The sequence below is a fragment of the Myxocyprinus asiaticus genome, chromosome 29 (genome assembly GCF_019703515.2).
Source record: "Myxocyprinus asiaticus isolate MX2 ecotype Aquarium Trade chromosome 29, UBuf_Myxa_2, whole genome shotgun sequence".
NCBI lineage: Eukaryota > Metazoa > Chordata > Actinopteri > Cypriniformes > Catostomidae > Myxocyprinus > Myxocyprinus asiaticus.
The window spans coordinates 33023679-33044407 of record NC_059372.1 but is presented as its reverse complement, the minus strand read 5'-3'; the positions used below and the strand labels follow the sequence as shown (position 1 = coordinate 33044407).

The 20729-nt window shown below is 37.3% G+C and overlaps 1 protein-coding gene across 5 annotated transcripts in view; it reads right to left on the bottom strand.

The window, feature by feature from the left end:
• chl1a (cell adhesion molecule L1-like a) overlaps nucleotides 1-20729 on the bottom strand; it is a 118774-nt gene that overhangs the window by 29998 nt on the left and 68047 nt on the right. For all 5 annotated transcript variants that reach the window (XM_051662868.1, XM_051662867.1, XM_051662869.1 and 2 more), the window contains exons 5-19: nucleotides 20604-20726; nucleotides 18526-18696; nucleotides 16323-16355; nucleotides 15533-15632; nucleotides 15233-15414; nucleotides 14355-14489; nucleotides 13192-13332; nucleotides 12511-12622; nucleotides 9794-9960; nucleotides 9548-9713; nucleotides 6041-6165; nucleotides 5572-5673; nucleotides 5071-5268; nucleotides 4682-4752; nucleotides 471-693 (exon numbers count right to left, since the gene is read on the bottom strand). In XM_051662868.1, the coding sequence (XP_051518828.1) occupies nucleotides 471-693; nucleotides 4682-4752; nucleotides 5071-5268; nucleotides 5572-5673; nucleotides 6041-6165; nucleotides 9548-9713; nucleotides 9794-9960; nucleotides 12511-12622; nucleotides 13192-13332; nucleotides 14355-14489; nucleotides 15233-15414; nucleotides 15533-15632; nucleotides 16323-16355; nucleotides 18526-18696; nucleotides 20604-20726 (2049 nt within the window). The remainder of the gene's footprint in view (nucleotides 1-470; nucleotides 694-4681; nucleotides 4753-5070; nucleotides 5269-5571; nucleotides 5674-6040; nucleotides 6166-9547; nucleotides 9714-9793; nucleotides 9961-12510; nucleotides 12623-13191; nucleotides 13333-14354; nucleotides 14490-15232; nucleotides 15415-15532; nucleotides 15633-16322; nucleotides 16356-18525; nucleotides 18697-20603; nucleotides 20727-20729) is intronic.

Genomic DNA, 20729 nt, shown 5'->3' with positions numbered 1-20729 from the left:
TTTTTTACCCCATTGGCAAATTGCTTTGTCTTGTTCTTAGCTTAAACCTCACTAAATATTGTTCAATTGATGCTTAAAACAAATTGCCAATGGGGTAAGAAAATAAATCAACTTAATTCAAGATATATTCTATTCTATCTTTTTAATATATCATAATTTTTCACACAGTGACAAAAGAAGCCAAACCTGTTGCATCATCATCAAGACAATTCCAAATGTCGACTAGACACAAGAGCATGAGATGGGAAAATTGAATACAACAAAAGATAAATCACATAAGTGCTTGGCAAAGAATGCGTCTGATCCACAAAGCACAACCTAAAAGCTCAGCATAGAAGACTGATCCCTGTAAACAGTGGATTAAATCTCTCTACAGACTAATCTCTTGAATTTAAAGCACTTACTATTGCCTAATCATGGAAGTGCCCCAAGTCTGTGAGATGAATGCTTTAACAAACTGTTTCACTCACTGTCTTCCCCAGAATAACCAGTCACCACTTTGGGTTCTGGAGCCCACCCATGGTGGTTATGGGCCTGGATCTTGAACTCGTAGGGGACGAATGTTGGGGTGTCTGACACCACAAATGAGTGTCGCTTCACCATCTGCTCTGTCCAACTGTCCTCAACACCCAGGAGCCTGTAGCTCAGTTTGTATTCCAGACCGGGACCGTTGTGTTCTACAGGCAAGAGCGGCTGATGAATACAGGGGAAACTGGGTCAGTGCACTTCAAATATTACTGAGCATTTGGAACATTTAATGTTTGGAAAGAGTGGAAGAGTACTTGAGACATTAGCTGACAGGTTTGTAAAATTTGGCACGGGCAGCTTTCCATTAGTTTTCTCCTAACATTTTCAGATTTGTGCTTCAAGTAGTAATGCTACATTTCTGTTTTTGTCACACTGTTTTGCACTGTAAAAAATTTTTTTTATGAGGTAACATCTAAATTAACTGGTTTTATTTATTCAAAAATTTATTTTAATCTGACTAAATTTACCTGAAAATGAACCTTGAGAAATAATGACTTAGTATCTCATAATAATGAGAAACATTCTCATAATTAAGACTTAGTATCTCTTAAGAATGATTTAGTATCTCATAATAATCAGAAACATTCTCATAATTAAGACTTAGTATCTCTTAAGAATGATTTAGTATCTCATAATAATCAGAAACATTCTCATAATTAAGACTTAGTATCTCTTAAGAATGATTTAGTATCTCATAATAATGAGGTTTCTCATTACTGAGATACTAAGTCGTTATTATGAGAAAGCTTATCTTTATTATGAGAATGTTTCTTATTATTTTGAGATACTAAGTTATTCATTTTTAAAAACACATTTTTTATCCCCTTTTCTCCAAATTTGGAATGCCCAATTCCACTACTTAGTAGGTCCTAGTAGTAATCCAGGTGGCGGAGGACAAGTCTCAGTTGCCTCTGCTTCTGAGACAGTCAATCCGCACATCTTATCACGTGGCTCGTTGTGCATGACACCATGGAGACTCACAGCATGTGGAGGCTCATGCTACTCTCCGCGAACCACACACAACTTACCACATGCCCACTGAGAGCGAGAACCACTAATCATGACCACGTGGAGGTTAGCCCATGTGACTCTACTCTCCTTAGTAACTGGGCCAATTTGGTTGCTTAGGAGACCTGGCTGGAGTCACTCAGCACACCCTGGATTCGAACTCGCAACTCCAGGGGTGGTAGTCAGCATCAATACTCGCTGAGCTACCCAGGCCCCTGAGATACTAAGTCATTATTAAGATTTGCTAACTCATTATTATGAAGAAGTTTTTTCATTGATTATGAGATACTAAGTCATTAAGAGATACTGGGCACTGTTTTCATGAGTGCGCAAAGCTCAGTGCTATGCGCTACAACTGTACACATCTTATCCAATTTTTTGGGAAGCACTAATTCTAAGTGCAATGTTCGTGCCAGTGCAATGTGCAAGTGTGCGTGGGAGGGAGTGTTTGCACTACTGTGGGTGCATTGTATGTAAATGAAGTGATACATAGCGCAATTTGCTATTTTCCTGATAAATATGTAATTGGGCTAATACCACCTCTTAACTCAGCGCAAAGTCCAAATTCAGTTCCTGCATTTGTAGATTCCACCAGCAGATGCTAATATAGTTCATGTCCAAATTCTGAAAGTACAGATCATCAAATATGTCCCTCAATCGCTGTTGAAGCCATTTGTTGAAACAAAAATTATGAGATTTGTGTTAAACTTTCTAGAGGTCATGGTTTATTTTTTCAGTTATTATTATATTTATTGTTATGTATTGCATGCTTATGTATTATTATTCTTTTATATTTACAATTGTATTTATGATTTCATTTTGACTAGTATTTTTCTACCTGTTGTTGCTGAGTGATTTTTAAGTCACTGCAAAAATGGCCAGTGGAAGAAGTTGGAGAGAGTAAAATGATTGGATTTAGTATAATTATTTAACCATTTCATTATCTGTATTATATTTTCATTTCGTTTGAAGAGTAATTTGAATATAGAAATATTTTTGGTTAAATTTTTTCATGTTTCAATAAATTCATTTAATTTAAAAAAAACAAAAAAAACAAATTGACCAGAAGTGAAGTGCGTGCAGAGACAATCACTGTTAATACTAGCCATGATATGTTTATCAGTAGATGAAAATGATTAATAGTAATTACTTAATTTAACAGAGCATACATCCAAATTCTGAAAAGAATCGCATTTTCCATGCATATAAGGAGCGTGTCGCTGTCATAGAAATATTCCTGACATTCAACAAGGATGCAGTTAATGCACAAAAGAATTTAATTTTCAATTCTTCTAATTCATTGCATACTGTCCATTTACACTACCAACTTCTTATGAATGTTCTGTCTTTGTTTCTGTCATTGGTGCTTGTGGGAATGGACTATATAATCGGGCACAGATGCTGGAATAACTGGAGAAGAACCTCAGAATTAAATGGCACTTTTTACCTTTTTGCACGTTGCACGGGCGATTTCGCCAAACCCACTTTGCCTAGACTCACCACATACTTGCACGAAAATACCAAAACTTCACGGCCATGCCCACTGACTTTGTGCTTATGACTTAAGGCATTGCCCTTCACTTAACGCTTGCACTCTTAAAATAGGGCCCACTAACTCATTATAATGAAGACGTTTCTCATTATTATGAGATATTATGTCATTATAATGAGATACTTACTCATTATTATGAGAACATTTCTCATTATAATGAGATACTAGGTCATTATAATGGGATACTAACTCATTATTATGAAAAAGTTTCTCATAATTTTGAGATACAAAATCATGATTAAGAGATACTAATTCATTATTATGAAAAAGTTTCTCATTATAATGATATACTTACTCTTAATTATGAGAAAGTTTCTTCTTATTATTATGAGATACTAAGTCTTAATAATGAGATACTAACTCATTATTATGAAAAGTTTCTCATTATTTTGAGATACTAAGTCATTATAATGAGATACTCATTATGAAAAATGTTCTTATTATTATGAGATACTAGGTCATTATAATGAGACACTAACTAGTTATTATGAAAACGTTTCTCATTATTTTGAGATTCTAAATCATGATTAAGAGATACTAATTCATTATTATGAAAACGTTTCTCATTATTATGAGATACTAAGTCTTAATGAGATACTAACTCATTATTATGAAAAAGTTTCTCATTATTTTGAGATACTAAGTCATTACATTTACATTTATGCATTTTGCAGATGCTTTTATCCAAAGCGACTTACAGTGCCCTGAGGGACAATCCCCCTAGAGCAACCTGGAGTTAAGTGCCTTGCTCAAGGATACAATGGTGGTGGCTGTGGGGACTGAAGCAACAACCTTCCACTTATCAGTTCAGTGCTTTTGTCCACTACACCACCACCACTCCAAGTCATTGTAATGAGATACTCATTATGAAAAATATTCTCATTATTATGAGATACTAAGTCATTATAATGAGATACTAACTCATTATGAAAAAAATGTCTCATTATTATTAGATACTAAGTCATTATAATGAGTTACTAACTCATTATTATGAAGTTTCTCATTATGAGATACTAACTCATTATGAAAAATGTTGTCATTATTATGAGATACTAAGTCATTATAATGAGATACTAACTAGTTATTATGAAAAAGTTTGTCTTTATTATGATATACTACTGTAAGTAATTATAATGATACTAACTCTTATTATGATAAAGTTTCTCATTATAATGATATACTTTTAATTATGAGAAGGTTTCTTATTATTTTGAGATACTAAGTCATTATTAAGAGAAGATTTCTCATTATTACGAATTACTAAGTCATTATTATAAGATCTCAATATTATGAGATACTAATTCATAATAATGACTTAATATTTTATTTATTTTAATCACATATTTTTATCAACTGTGGTGGAAACCAGCTTCCATAATAAAAGAGTACACGTATCTAATTTTAAAATGCATTGCCCTCTTAAATAGCTTCAACATGGTTAGCTTTATCAGACACCATAGGATCTCAAGGAATGAGATTTACCTCCCATGCCTCCTTGCATGAGGCAATTTGCCTTATTCTTCCTTCCACCTCATGCATTTATGCATATGCATTAAAATTATTTAACAATGCTGTTTGCATTCATTTTAGTACCTCCCAGCTGATGTCCAATTGATGTGGCAGGTGACCCTCAATCTTAATGTTTTCTGGGTTCCTGTCAGGAGCTGTACAAATGTGAATACTAATTATTTAACATCTGTCTCAGTCAATAATACCATTGCACTCTAACACAGCCATCACACATAATGACGACTATACAGTCATTATTAGTCCAAGACAGTGCTCGGTTAAAAGAAAATTAAAACGTATGATGCTTTAGTAGACATCTGTATAATTTTCTCTGTGCAAATCCCCACAAAGACAGTAAGGCAGCAGCTTCAAATATGTCAAAGATGAACCAAGGACAGTCTAGACATCAAATGGTAACACGTTAAGAAAGCACATCTTGAAGGATCACAGGCAATGTAACACAGTATCCCTACCACAAGGAGGTGTCTTATATCTTTTGGAGGGCATGCTGGAACGGCTTCTCCCCATAGCATTTACAGCGATGACTCTGAACTGGTAGTTAATGTGGCCGTATAGTGTCAGGGGGGCTGAGTACTGAATGCTGGCGACTCGTAGAAGCTCCTTCCACTTCTCTGGCTCCCAGTGGTTCTCTTCATACTCGATGATGAACTCTACTCATAGAAATAGAGTGCAGCAGTCATTGAATATGCAGCGTACATGCTCTCCATACACTGTGTTGGGGTCCCAATGGGAACCCCCTTGAAATACAGCAGAGCTGTGTTTGAGTATGAGCAATACCCATGAAAACCACTTCAGAGATATCTGCCGAAAGCCAAAGCAAACTTCAGAAATATTGAAAATGTGAACCATTATCCATGAATGGTATATTAAATGAAGAATTTCCCAAAACATATGCATTTGTTTTGTACCCCTGCATAAATAGTCAGTACAGTAGTTTATAAGTGGTGTTTTACCTGTTATGGGGCTGTTATGATCATTGGAAGCCAACCAATGGAGCATCACACTGCGGTCTTTCATATCAGAGAGTGTCAATTGGATCGGTGGATCTGGGACATCTTTATCACATTTTAGACACAATAATGAGTTATTATAAACAAGCTGCATATAATAATCCCAACACATTAAGATCATTAGTCAGATAAACACAAATGCTTAAACAACTGGTGTAGGAAATCCTTATGGTTTAGGATGACTAAGATTGGGAATAATTCTTAAAAACAAGTAGGGAACAATGGGGCAATTTCTGTACAGTTTGAGTGATTTTAAAGATTTAAACAACACTTCAGTTGATCATTCACCACAGTCCTTTCATCATCAAGAACTACCTTAATATCACAGTTACAGTAAAAGCAAATGCCAAGTGTTGTTATTCAGTCCAGTCTCAAAAGATCCACAAATCAGATATCAGAAGGTGTGTCCTACCTAACACTGTTATATACGCAGAAGCCCTATCCTGGTCCAATGACGTTCGAACAATGCAGGTGTAATTTCCTTCATCACTGTGGCTCACATTGACAATCTGGAGAATTCCATCCTCTATGAAATATCTGCAAATAACCCCAAACAGATTAATAGTGTTAATAATGGTTTAAATAATGTTATAAAATTATTAATAATTCAATTAAAATTCATGAATTCGAAACAATCCCTTAATTGCCTCTCTGGGAAAAGCAATTCGCTTTTTAAGCATGTGCTACATGCAATAGGCCTCTGTTTGTGCTAAATAAGACATCAGAGTCAGAATGACTTTCCTATATATAGTTTTCTTAGTAGAGTCTTTATAGTATGTAAGTGGCAGTATGGTATAGACACAAAATAATTTCCCTTGAAGCAAGGAGATAGTAGTCACAATAACAAATCATGGCACAGTATTACAGGATCTTTACATAGATGGTCCTGTTGGGCATCTTATTGGAGCCAGGAAGACAAGAGGGTAATGTCCTGGTTACTTTCATAACCTCCGTTCCCTGATGGAGGGAACGAGACGTTGTGACAACAGTCTCGTGAACACTGCTGGGGGGTAAAAAGCACACGTCTCCCCCTCCAGGAGACGGGCGGCAACTTATTTGTTCATACCTGACAACACGGGACGAAGATTGTAGAACCTCGTGAAGGTATTGGTTGTTGCCCAGCCCACTGCTCTACAGATTTCTGCTAAAGAGGCGCCATTGGTCGGGGCCCAGTGGAGTGTGGCCGAAGCCCCAAGGGGGGCGGCACGTCCTGGGTGTGGTATGCCAAAGCGATGGCATCAACGACCCAGTGGGCAATCCTCTGTTTGGAGACAGCGCTCCCTTTCCGCTGTCCTCCGAAGCAGACAAAGAGCTGCTCAGAGTGTCTAAAGCTCTACGTGTGATCCAAGTAGATGCGCAAAGCACACACTGGACACAGCAACAACAAGGCTGGGTCTGCCTCCTCCTGGGGCAGCTTTGCTTGCAGGTTCACCACCTGATCCCTAAACGGGGTCATTGGAACCTTGGGCACATATCTCGGTCGGGGCCTCAGGACCACGTGAGAGTATTCTGGACTCCAGGCACGTGTCACTGACAGAGAACGCCTGCAGGTCCCCTTCCCTCTTGATGGATGTGAGCTCAGTCAGGAGGGCAGTCTTCAAGAGAATGCCTTTAGCTCAACTGACTCCAGGGGCTCAAACCCCTGAGGGATCCCATGAGGGAATGAGGCACAGTCTGGGAGGATTCAGCCTCCTCGCGCCTCTAAGGAACCTGATGATCAGGTAGTACTTCCCAAGAGACCTACCATCAACTGCATCGTGGATGCCACCATAGTGGCCATGTACACCTTCAAGGTGGAGGGGGACAGCCGCCCCTCCAGCTTCTCATGCAGGAAGGAAAGCACCGACCTGAATGCACATCTCTGGGGGTCTTCGCGTCGGGAAGAACACCACTTAGCAAACAGACGCCACTTCAAGGTATACAGGCGCATCCTAGAGGGAGCCCAAGCCTGAGTGATCGTATCTACCACCGCGGGTGGTAGGCCACTTAGGTCTTCCGCGTCCCGTCCAAGGGCAAGACATGTAGATTCCAGAGGTCTGGTCGTAGGTGCCAGATGGTGCCCCGTCCCTGAGAGAGGAGATCCCTCCTCAGGGGAATTTGCCAGTGTGAGGCTATCGCAAGGAGTGTGAGGTCTGAGAACCAAGTCTGGGTGGGCCAGTAAGGTGCTACTAGGATGACCTGCTCCTCGTTCTCCCTGACCTCGCACAGGGTCTGTGCAAGTAGGCTCACTGGGGGAATGCATACTTGTGCAGCCCCCCGGGCCAGCTGTGTGCCAGCGCATATTTGCCGAGGGGAGCCTAGGTCAGGGCGTACCAGAGCAGGCAGTGGGAGGATTCCCGGGAAGCGAACAGGTCTCCCTGCGCTTGACCGAATCGACTCCAAATCAGCTGGATCACCTGGGGGTGGAGTCTCCACTCTTCCCTGAGCGTGACGTGTGTCTGCGTTGCAGTCACCCGGGATGTGAGTGGCTCACAACGACTTGAGTCGCTGCTGACTCGCTGCTGACTCCAGAGGAGGAGACGACGGGCGAGTTGCGACATGCGACGTGAGAGCAAGCCACCTTGGTGGTTGATGTATGCTACCATCGCCATGTTGTCCATCTGGAATATGTAGGCTACATTAGCTGTGCAATATGTGGTTAACTGTGGTTTCTCCTAGTATTTGTCTGTGCATGTCCGCGATGCCAGGCGATGGCACTGGACTGCACCTCCGGGGGGATGGCAGCGGGCTCCTCCACCTCTTGGCAGACGGCAGTGGCACCTCCACCTCCTGGCGGAAGGCAGAGGGGTCCTCTGCCTCCTGGCGAACCGCTCCAGTACCACCGGACTGTGTATCCTCGGCTTTTGTGATCCTCCATCAGCGGCACTGGCTCGCTGATGGTGCATCTTCCTCCAGTCCTGGGTTTCAGCACCAGTGTGGCAGACAAGCCTCTTGTTCATTGGAAAAGAGGAAGTGGGAACCGGGTTACCAATCAAAAAGTATTGTAATAAACAAAACACAGACATAAAACTGCTTTTCAGCATAACCAAAAACACATGCTGCATGCATCTTTCTCTCTCCCTCTCTGGCATCTCCGGCTCCACCTTATCTCTCTCTCCCGCTGATTGGGGCAACTCAGCGCCAGGCGTGCATCCTCACGGCCCGGCCATGCCCTCCTCCTCGTCACATAGATGAATAGGCTACTCTATGGAGCATTTAAACCTTTATGGAGCATTTTAATTTTTTTTTTCCGAATAAAGTCTTAACCATATAATTACTTTAATCGCTGATGTGGATATAAATGTTGTCAACTTTAAGAGACGGATACATGTAGACGAGAAACAGACGAGAAATCATCACTTCAGGTTAGGAATTTAACATCACGCTCAAGTTTAGGCTATAAATAAATACATGGGAATCACATGTGAATCGTGTGATACATTCACAGACATTTCAAGATGTGGAAAGTGTATATGATGTCATATCTTAGTTAATGTTACAAATGACAAGCTCCAGATGCACACAATTAACACAGTCTGCAAACAGAGTCGAGACTGCGCCCATTTGATCTGAAATCATACTGTGTGCATTTCCATTCATAAGGTTTACACATTAGAAATATTGGCTGCACAGATTCATAAATTCATTGTAATTTTGTATATGTTTATTTAAAATGTCATTTTATCCTTATGCTTCTTGGATAATCAGTCATACAAATATTTTGTATATTATTCGGATGAATCCGTTATTCCTTTTGAAGTAATTATTCATGCCTTTCCGAATAAGGTATTCGCTTTGGGCACATCCCTAATGATTTTAATCAATCATTTCTTTTTAATTTTGTATGCTAAACAATTTTGGTACTGTGTTTGGACGCCACTTGACGGGCTTGATCTACACCACACATCTATCACAACCTACTAATACTATATAGGCCTACCCTGAGTCTTCTGTGTAGTTAGAGAGGATATCTATCCCATCCTTTAGCCATAGGATCTCCAGCTCTCTTCTGAGGGTTGGGTCACACTCGACCTGGCATTCCAGTTCTGCCATAGATCCTCTTCTGACCTTCATGTCTTGAGGAGGTTCCACAATCCTAGTTGAATCTATCAACAAAAGACCTTTATTTTAAATAACAGCGGCCAGTTTGTAGAGGAAGGTTTTCTGATTAAAGAATATGCTTAACCTTTAATGAAAAGTTCAGCTGTGATGCTTGCTGTGCCCTCGGAGTTGTTTGCCAAACATTTGTACTGGCCCATGTCTTCCATCTCAACTCTGTGAATCTGCAGGGAGCCATTCTTTAGGAGAGAAAATCTCTCCCCATCTACTGAGCCCTCTGGGTCTTCTTTTCTCCTACAAAACAAACATTGAGCCCTTCACAGTTCTTCTGAAATAGAGGCCCTTGGGAAGGGCCTTTACTGAAATGACTACAGATGCTCTGTTGATAAGACTGAACTCCGTGTAGCTTAGTTCTTTTTTTTTTCAGTGTGACTTTCAAAATGGACCAAAGGTTTGTGAAAGAAAACTTTTCAAAGAAGAAAAGAGTAAAAATATGAGTGCAAAAGGAGGATCCCTAGAGAGAACAGACATTTCAAAAAGGGTTACAGATCTTTCAGTGTCTTTTCTCAATGCATTGTCCTTTCCTTCGTTTAATGCACTTGACCTTACAGGGTCTGCAGCACTGTTATCAGGTAGTTTGTGCATGGCTACTGTCATTCACCCATAATCTAAGGACCAGCTGCTGCAATAGGCAGCTATATAAGGAGCAAATACATTAATTAACATGTAACAGATATGAACAGGGGCGTGGCAATCTTTGTAAGTGAGCCCCCAAACTTTTTGGGAAATAATCAGTGTTTCTAAAACCTATGCTTTAAAGGAATAGATTACATGAAAATATAAATTCTGTCTTTGTTTATGCACACTCCCATGTCATTATTTCCCCAATGGAAAACAAAAGGAGAATCCTTTTCGTTTAGACAGTTTATAGTGACCACAGCTGTCACCATAAAAGATCCATAAAAGTACACTGTAAAAAGTGATAACCTGCAGTTGTTTCCTTATAGAGTTAGTTTTACCTGATTTAAAAGAATATTACAGGTTCAATACAAGTTAAGCTTGTTCCAACTTTTCTTTAAAAAAAAAGAAGCAAAAATCTAGATTACAGTGAGACACAATGGAAGTAAATGGGGCCAACTTTTGGAGAGTTTAAATGCAGAACTGTGAATCTTATAATTTTATAAAAGCAATTACATTAATTTGTCTGTTAAAACTTGTGTATTATTTGAGCTGTAAAGTTGTTTAAATCGTCGTTTTTGCTACGGACTACCGTTCTAGGGTTTACAGCGTTATGTCATCATGGTAGCGGTGTTGTAAAAAAAGAGATTTTATCACACTAAAATCAAGTTAAGACGTATATTATTCAAGTCTTTTGGCTATATTTTTGAAAGAGTAAGTATTTTAACGTTTACAAATTGGTAACAATGGAGGTTACAAACTTCCATAGTGAGTGCCTCACTGGAACCCAGTGTTCAGCTTTTCTTTTTTTTCTTTTTTTTTTTTAAGAAATTGAGGGACAAGACAAAATTTATTTTTGTAGTAATCAACATTATGCCACAAATGCTGTCAACTGAGCATAACACTCTGCAATAAGGTTCCATCTGTAAACATAAGTTGACTAATTTAGTTAACATGAACTAACAATGAACAATACTTTTACAGAATTTATTAATCTTGGGTTAATGTTAATTTCAACATAACATAATACAAAAGTTATATATGTTAACATTAGTTAATGCACTATGAACTAACATTTTTATAAACTAACATCATCAAAGATTAATAAATGCTGTAAACAATATATTGTTCATAGCTAGTTCATGATACCTAATGCGTTAACTAATGTTAACAAATGGAACCTTATTGTAAAGTGTTACTGCTTACCTTGTATTGAACCTGGAATATTACTTTAACCCTTAAAATTTGTTTTGTTCTTGTAACCAAGTGTATTTAAGTTAATTTCATATATGTTAAATAATATTTTTTAATTGAATAAAACCAATTACTTTCAATGTTACCACATGAAGCACTTTTTTACGTTAACATTTTCGTCAGTGTAGTCCAAATGACTCAAGCCAGAGACAGATTAGCTGAGACGGACCACTTGAATTAAAATGAATGGGAGAAATTGGAACAGCCAGTATGAGACATTGCTTGTCAATTCACTCGAGAATGCGCATTCAATTGACCAGCTTGAAAAATTGCGTTTTTAAGACTGATCTGAGCTAAAGAAGCACAGTTTATGATACCATTGTTGTCAGATTTTACTGCTGATTTGAAATATGTTATTTGATTGCAATCTTGACCAACCGTTTTGGAGATTTCAGTCTTTCCTCATTTAAGTAAATAGGAGCTGCACTTGTACAGTATGCCGCTTGAATCTGTAGGAAAGAGCTACACGGGAGTGTTCCCAAGATGGCCACTGAGAGGACTGTCTTTGTTCATGCTCTATTCTGAAGCCATATGATAGATTTGTGTGAGGAATTTAGATTGTTATTCACTGAAAATCTTCTCCCCAGCTGCAGCTCTGAAAATCTCATTCTCCATACATGCTTGAACTGGTGCATTACATTCGGTAATGACACGCAGGAATCAATGCTGTTTTGCTGTCAGTTAAATCAAACCTGGTGTGACATGTCAAAACACCATTTTTTAAATAATGACAGAACTTTAAATTTTAGGAAAAGTATTTCTTTAACATCTAACAGATATAATCAGAGGCGCAGTAAACCCCTCCCCATGCCTTAATGTATCCCCCAACTTTTCACACTGTTCCAACACCCCTGGAAATACTGTAAACCATCAAAAGATTTCATTAACACCAACACTTGCTACCAAACTCACCAGTGAGGGGTGGTGGGCGGAGAGCTAAAGACATTGCAGTCCATAATCAGACTCTTCCCTAACATGGTTGCATACTCCAGATAATTCCGTGTCAGAATGAAAGGGGGATGATCTGCGAGAAAGCCAGACCATTAGTCAAACATTTTTTGCACAGAGACAAACATCAAACAGACAGCATGGCATATGGCTCACTTTCTGTGGTGTAGTTTGAAACCAAGGCATTCAAAATGCTCCTGTATTCAAAATTAAACTGTAAAAAAGCTATTAGCATATAAAAGAGTTTTGTTCTCCAGCCAGCTAGGGGGAAAAAAAACAGTGACAAAAGTGGTTTGTACATTCACACACAAACAAACACACACACACACACACACACACACACACACACACAGAGAAACATGCACACACATGTTTCATGTTTTTTTTTTCTACATCAATTACAAATTAACAGATGCTCCGCACCCTTAAGCCATTATGTGTCACCAAGAGTGTCATATCATAATCAAAGCCTAGAAATCTTTAATAAGGACTGCAATCCGTCCTTATGGTACTATAAATCATTGATACATGTACATTAGTCAGGTTGCGCATCAGTACTGACCCATTCTTGCACTCTAAACATCATAATGCAATATTCATTATCTTCCAGTTCACACAGATCAGTGTAGTGTGAGAGGCACTCACTCATGACTAGGACATTAGCATTAGCAAGTAGCGTCCCGTGTCTGTTGGAGGCCTCACACTGGTATACTGCAGTGTCCCTTTGTTCGGCTCTGTATATAATGATGCTGTCATCAACCACTTTGAGATTGGTAGAAGGGAAATCTAAAGAGGAAACAAGCTTGAATTACAGTGTTAAGGGGAGACTGCCAGGGCAAGTTGTCACACAGTGAGGTTGTCTTTAAGGCTATATCTCAGTAACTTCTCAGTAACTATAAGGATTTGTGTGAAAAGTACAATAGCAAAAATAAGACAATAGATTTAACAGTGGTTTTGTCTGTTGGTTTCAAATGTCCAGTTCAGCACTCATAATTAGGATAAATTAGGATATTTATGGTGAATTTATTATTTAATAAAAAAAATAAATTTTGTGTAGCTGTTAGGTACACTAATGAACACAGTAAAACCATACGGGCATATATTAAGGCAAGGGCCAACTATATAATGAAGGCAGATTTTAACCAAAAGGTTCTTAATATTCATTAATTATAATATCTTTTGGGCAAAAAATATATATTTTATTTGATATATTATAGATATTATAGATATTTTTGCATTTAACCTTTACCAATTTTACTGTTTTATTACTTGTTTTATTTTGTATGATTATTTTAGTTTAAATATGCCTTACAAAATTCATTCAATAACCTATAATATGCTGTTTAAGGGCAGATTCCCATTGTATCAACGTGAGTTTATTAAAACGTGTTATTTCGTTCTTGGGCAAAAATGGTGGAATTACTCAACATTTTTAGGAGACAAAACTTTTAAGGTTTGTGTCTAGAAATTGACTTCAAAAAAATAAACCCACCCATTTTGTTAGATAACCATTGTAGCAACAAGAAACTTGCAATATGGCCCCCAATAGTTGAAAAATACATAATTTATTTTCTGTGAATATGACCTTTGTCATCTACTATTGATATATTATTTATTTTTATTTTATTATTTTATTTATTATTATATTGTGCATAAATACAGAGGTGGCCTCATTATCACTGCTGTTTATGAACAAAGTAATAAAATAGAAACAACAGACTGTTCTCAAACCCAGTAAATGCATATTTGGCATTGGCTTTGAGCTGACAAATTCAGTGAGATGGGCATGATACAGGTGGGAGACACACCATCCAGGGGCCGGCCGTTTCTCTTCCAGGTGATTGTGGGTTGTGGTTTTCCTGTAGCAGAACATTTGATAAGGATGTCAGATCCAGTCTCTGCCAACTGAATCTTCACTGGCTCCTCCCGCCAACTGGGGGGCTCTAAAAAACAAAACATATTTACAGGGGATTAAAACGTCACCCTGGTTAGAGCAATACTGCCCCCTTGTGTTTTTTATATAACATGGTTTTGCAACTGTTCTTTATAAAATCAATCTGTAGTTTTGTCCTGATTAAGATTATTTTTAAATTATTCATTTTTAAAAGCTTAATGTTATTATGATTATATACTTATGGCTAAAGAAATGAAAATCATGTTCCATATTAGATACTGTAGATTCGGTTGAATAAATTCACAGAAAAAACACTATTTATGTACAGTTGATCAAGACAAAAGAAAAAGCCCAAATAAAATTGTCTAGTCTTTTTGACCAATGATTTTCCAAGACTTTCCAAGACAGTAATTCATGATGATCAGATAAGGATTAAAAAAACAACAATCATTTCATAGAGATTGCACTTGCAAAGAGCCATTTTTAGCCAACTAAATATTTTAGAGCTGAGAAAAACTATAAAAAGGTATAGTCATAATAGAAATTTCAGTGACTTTTTCATGACTTTTCAAGATTTTCTTAATTTAGATAAGATTTTCCAGTCTGGAAATCACAATTTTAAAATTCCCTAAAAAGGTCAGATTGTCTGTGACTCCATAAGAGTTATTTTCATCAAATGGATGTGTTCCTTTGTTGACTAGAATAATTTTAGTAGGTATTCTCCAAAGACATGGATCAACCCTGTATAAAATATAATAATAAATATTTAGAACCTAAAACATAACTACATACCCTCTATAACAACGTGAAAATGATGGACATCTTCACCCAGAGAATTCTTGGCCATGCACATGTATTTTCCTTCATCCTGTTCTGTGACGTCTGGTATTATCAGAAGCTTTCCATACTTCACGATATTTGCACGCTTTGGTAAGCTGTCCGTCATCTTCTTCCATTCTATTATCGGCGTGGGCCTAAGAAAAGACCACAACAAAGTGTTGATGCTACAGTTACTCTCTGCAGTCAGTGGATATGCTTTGCTATCATGCAGTGTGAGTCCTCTATTGAGTCGTCATAGAGAAGTGAACTCACAGTCCTTCTGCGATACACTCCAGTTCCAGCTCCTCTCCTTTCTTTAGGTAGGTTGTCATATGACTGGAGGGCTCCAAAATTCTCGGTTTCCTTTCCTGAACTAAATGGAGGCAAATGATGGTACATGAAACATGGTACATGGCTTTGACATGAAAATCATGATAGACAGTAACAGATAGTGCACTTCCTACATTGGCAGAGTAAAATAGGAAGATGCTATTGTTTTTCACATTTTTAGAGAAGAGCATGATTCAAACTGACAACTCCAGAAATAGATGATGAAGTAGTGAGTGTTGAAGATTGACAAAGCTTTATCTTAATGTCACATCTTATGGCACAAAGAAAACCTGACATATTAAGCATGGTAAAATAAAGCAAAAAAAAAAAAGGTAACACATGAAACATTATTTAACATGAACTAACAATGAACAGTACTTTTACAGCATTTATTATTCTTAGTTCATGTTAATTTCTACACATACTAATACATTTTTAAAATCAAAAGTTGTTTATGTTAACAATAGTTAATGCACTATGAACTTACATGAACTAAAAATGAACAACTGTATGTTTATTAACTAACATTATCAAAGATTAATAAATGCTGTAGCCAATATATTGTTAATTGTTTGTTCATGATACCTAATGCATTAACTAATGTTAACAAATGGAACCTTATTTTAAAGTGTTACCAAAAAATAAATAAATTAATAAATTAAGGTTTTGCATATTGTAATAGAGAATATTTTGAATATTTTACAAAATATTTGTAAATACAAAAATTACTCACCACTGAGGCTATCGCCCCCATGGCTTGAATTTACTAGAAGAAAAAGAGAAGCGTGCACATTTTAAGCTCATTCAAATGGTAATAAATAACACAAACATGACGAAACATATGCACACACATGCAAATGTCATGTATATATAGTTAATATACTGTATATACTGTACTTAAGCCACACTTCAAAAAAAAAATTCATTATATATGACAAAATAATAAAACTAACTCTGAACTAACTTAGCTTTTTTTCATTTATTTTCGCAATAACTTTTAACCAACTGGTCTAAAGGTGATTTTATTTACTGGATGTATGAAGTTAGTTCCCCGAGTGTTCACAAACATGTCCTAGCAGAGTAATCAGAGGTGTAGTTCATCTCATTAACTATGGACATGTTCCACTAACTATTGATGATGAGAAAATACTTTTTGAGTTAATTTTAAACCACACTTTACCATTCATTATTTATTTTAACATTTAAAACATAACTAACTTAAAAAGTGTGCTTGTGCTGTGTTAAAACAAACCATTTGTTGATATTTTAGTATAAAATGCAATGATATTCATATATATAAGCGGAATGTAAGCGATTTTAGCCGTTCTGGAATTTCCACAAACTGAGCCATTGGATTAGCCACGCCCCCTCTTTCCAAAACCCCACACTCCACAGATACCAATTGAGCTTTACTGAGACCAACATCGAGTAGAAGCAGTTGTTAAAAAGAAGTATAGGTCTCTGCGAAACAATAATGATAGTTTCCCAATCTGTGGGCGTTTCGAACAAGGATGCACGTTTCTAAACTATCCAGTGAAAGTAGGGAATCTCAATGTAGTAAGCCCATTGTACAAAGGGGCCTCAGTTTGTTCCTGGGAGGCAGCAGATACCCTAGCCCGCCCCCACCCAAATCATAACCATATGGAGCCTGTAAGGCTGAGTAACCTGCAAAGAACAAACAGAGGCACATTTCTCCCAAAGCAAAGTAGTAATCAGTGGGCGTTTCCAAACAAGGATGGGCATTTCTAAATTATCCAGTGAAATTAGGGAATCTCAATGTAGTAGGCATATCATGTAAAGTGGTTGAAAAACGCCCATCCCAGTTTGAAAATGGCCACTGATTGGGAAATTGGGAAAAGCAGCAAAATAGCGCCCTCAACTGACAACTGTTATGAACAACATGGCATAAAAATGGCATTAACCCCTTTAACTCTGGTGCATTTTTTGGCTGCTGCCCACAGTTTTTCACACTCCAATTTAAAAGCTCACCTTTCACACATACTGTGGACTAATTGCAAATAATTTTCTCATTTTTCTCAAGAAAAAATAAAGACCAATTATTCATAAATAATATTGTTTATAATCTTAAAAAATATTTTTTTCTCAATCACATTCCATCACAATATACAGATCTGAAATGTAGGTGGCGCTCTAATGCATTTAGCCCTCACAGATGTGCTCATCCATAGACATCAGTCTAATTTTCAGTTCAAGCACTACCCTTGTTGTTTCATTGAAAGCTGAGATTCTCCCATTTGTGATGATATTCTCATCAATAGCCAAAAACATATTTTCTGATGCTTTTGTTTTGCATGTTTTCCTACTGGATGGCATATTTTGTTCTGGACATCTAAGATATAACATTGGATTATTCAGCCATGAAAGCTCACAGACAAGAACAAAATGGCAAATTTTTTAGAAAACTACCTAAGGTTAACGCAGATATAAAGTTTTTGGCTACTTGGGGCAGCAGTGATCAGAGCATTAAAGAGACATTTGTATTTAATGACATACAGAAATCACATTTCACTTTGTGATTCATTTGAAAATCTTTAGAACTCTGGTACTGTATTAGGGTAATAAAATTAACTGTACAATCACATTCCTGGGAGTGAGAGCTTTCATTTATTTCATATGATTTTCCATTTATGTGCTATGTGAAAGACTTTCATTTTCATATAAATATTTCTACCCCATTACCTCTAAAGGGCACTAATTTTTAACACAAATGTTCTGAGGCCTTATTTTGTTATTTTATATTTTATTAATATCTTTCAGGGAGTAGGAACATTTTTTGCATACCTTCCATGAAAAAATTGTTCACAGTACCTTTAAGTTAACTTTTGAATATATACAGTATTTTTCTCATTTTTATTTCTATTCATTCTCATCATATATTTTCCACTTTAAATTTCACCGAGATTTTCGCAACATACTTGTTCTGACCCTCAGTGCCATGCTGGGTTTCTGGACGATGGTGCGTATCCTGGAAAAGGAGGCAAAACAGCAGTAGTCGTCATGGCTATCAGTCGCCAGTGTATTAGAGAAGTACAGGTTCCCATTGAGAGCCATGGACACTCTCTCATTCTGCTCAATGTGCCGAAGATCTGAGGACAATACAGATAGGATGTTTAGATTAACATGAGCAGCAGGATATTGGAGAGGGCAAGCATCCAAACAGCCCAGAAATAGCCACTCCTTGACAGACTGCATGGAAGATAACAGGCAACATGGGTAGAGCTTTGAATGCTTAGACTGAGTCAGACATTCATTGTATACTCATATGAAATGTAGGTGGCTCAACGTGATTAAGCTCCTCTTCAGCTTAAGAACTGAAGACATTCAATAAGGTGTAATAAATCCACACCATAAATCAGTGTGTGGACATTTCTGGCAGAAACTTTGGTTTGCGAAAGATTTGCATTTACTTTGTATTAGTACTTACAAGAAGGCAAAAACAACTGTGTTAAGCCAAAGGAGAGATTTATTGCTCAGAGATTGCTCTTTCATAGCTCAGGAGATTATCATTTATGTTTCAGTTCCATAAGTATCAACTTTGTCTCACACATTTTTCCTAAAATTTAAAATAAAAGGAGGAATAAAACTAGAAACATATGCGACAATTGAGTAGAGAGCTAAGAAATTATAGTGGATTATAGAGTAAAGATAATTTGGTGTTGGATGAATTTGATCAAAAATGTTAGAGTTCATATTAAAATCTCTGTCTTTTGATTGCAGACTTGAAGAGACTTGTGTCTTTGCAGAACAAAAATGGGCATTCCCAATCAGTTGGCATATTCAAAGCAGGATGGGCGTTTTTCAACCACTTTACAGAACTGCATTGAGATTCCCTACTTTCACTGGATAGTTGAAAAACGGCCATCCCGGTTTGTAAACAACCCACTGATTGCTACATTGAAATTCACTACTTTTCAATCACATTACAAGATTGGCCTACTACACTGAGATTCACTACTTTTCAATCACATTACAAGATTGGCCTACTACACTGAGATTCACTACTTTTCAATCACATTACAAGATTGGCCTACTACACTGAGATTCACTACTTTTCAATCGCATTACAAGATTGGCCTACTACACTGAGATTCACTATTTTGTTGAGAAACACCCATCCCAGTTTGAAAATGCCCACAGATTGGGAAACACCCATTATTGTTCTACAGAGACCTATACTTCAACTTGAAAAGTGTCTTGGCAAATCTGAGCACAGATTCAGACATTGTTGAGATCGAGGAGCTTATTAAAGTGTTTCAATCTGAGAAGCATTAAACTCAAGCAAAAGTCTCCATCTGCTCTCCAATTAAACACATTGCTGAGGAATATCATTATAGTGATGCTTTGCAAGCCCTGTAATAATTTTTGCATGTAGTTTTCACTAAATTAAATGAGCCATTCTTTACTGTTTTACTGGCTTGGCTGAAAAGATTAAACTCTTCTTCAAATGTCACATAGTTCCTGCATGTGTATGACAACAGCATTCTTTTGAACTGCAACATGTTTACGATCAAAACCTGTTATTAGTTAGGACGGTTTTAGAATCCAAGTCTGGCGCCATCAAAATGGTAGTTATTTACAGTGCAGTCGGTTAAATCATAAAGTATGCACGCATTGTTTTTTGTACTGCAGTCAAAGGAAAAGATAGAAACAAAGATGACTGAAATTTATGAAATTATGACCCTTGTTGGAGCAGCTGAGCAAGTTGTGTTAATAGGTGATGTTTAAACTAACAAGTAATTTACTGGAATATTCATATTTATACATTCAGTAGATGCTTTTATTTAAAATGACAGTACATTCAAGGTGAAGACTATATTTTTTAGTTTGCATGTTCCCTGGAATTCAGACCCATAGCTCTTGCATTGCTATTGCCGCACTCTAGTTGAGCTACAGGAACAAAAACAATACGTTTCTAACAATCAATATTAACCTTAAAAAGAGCCCTCAAATGACAACATCATGCATGAAACTGATTTATAGTGTCTTGAAAAACCTTTGGTCATCCAGTATAGCTGTATAGGTTCAATCCCTTTTGGTGGGTTGCATTCCAAAACCACTGAATCTCCCTCCGCAACCACCACTGGCTCTAACTTCTCTTTGGAAAACTTGGGTACCGCTG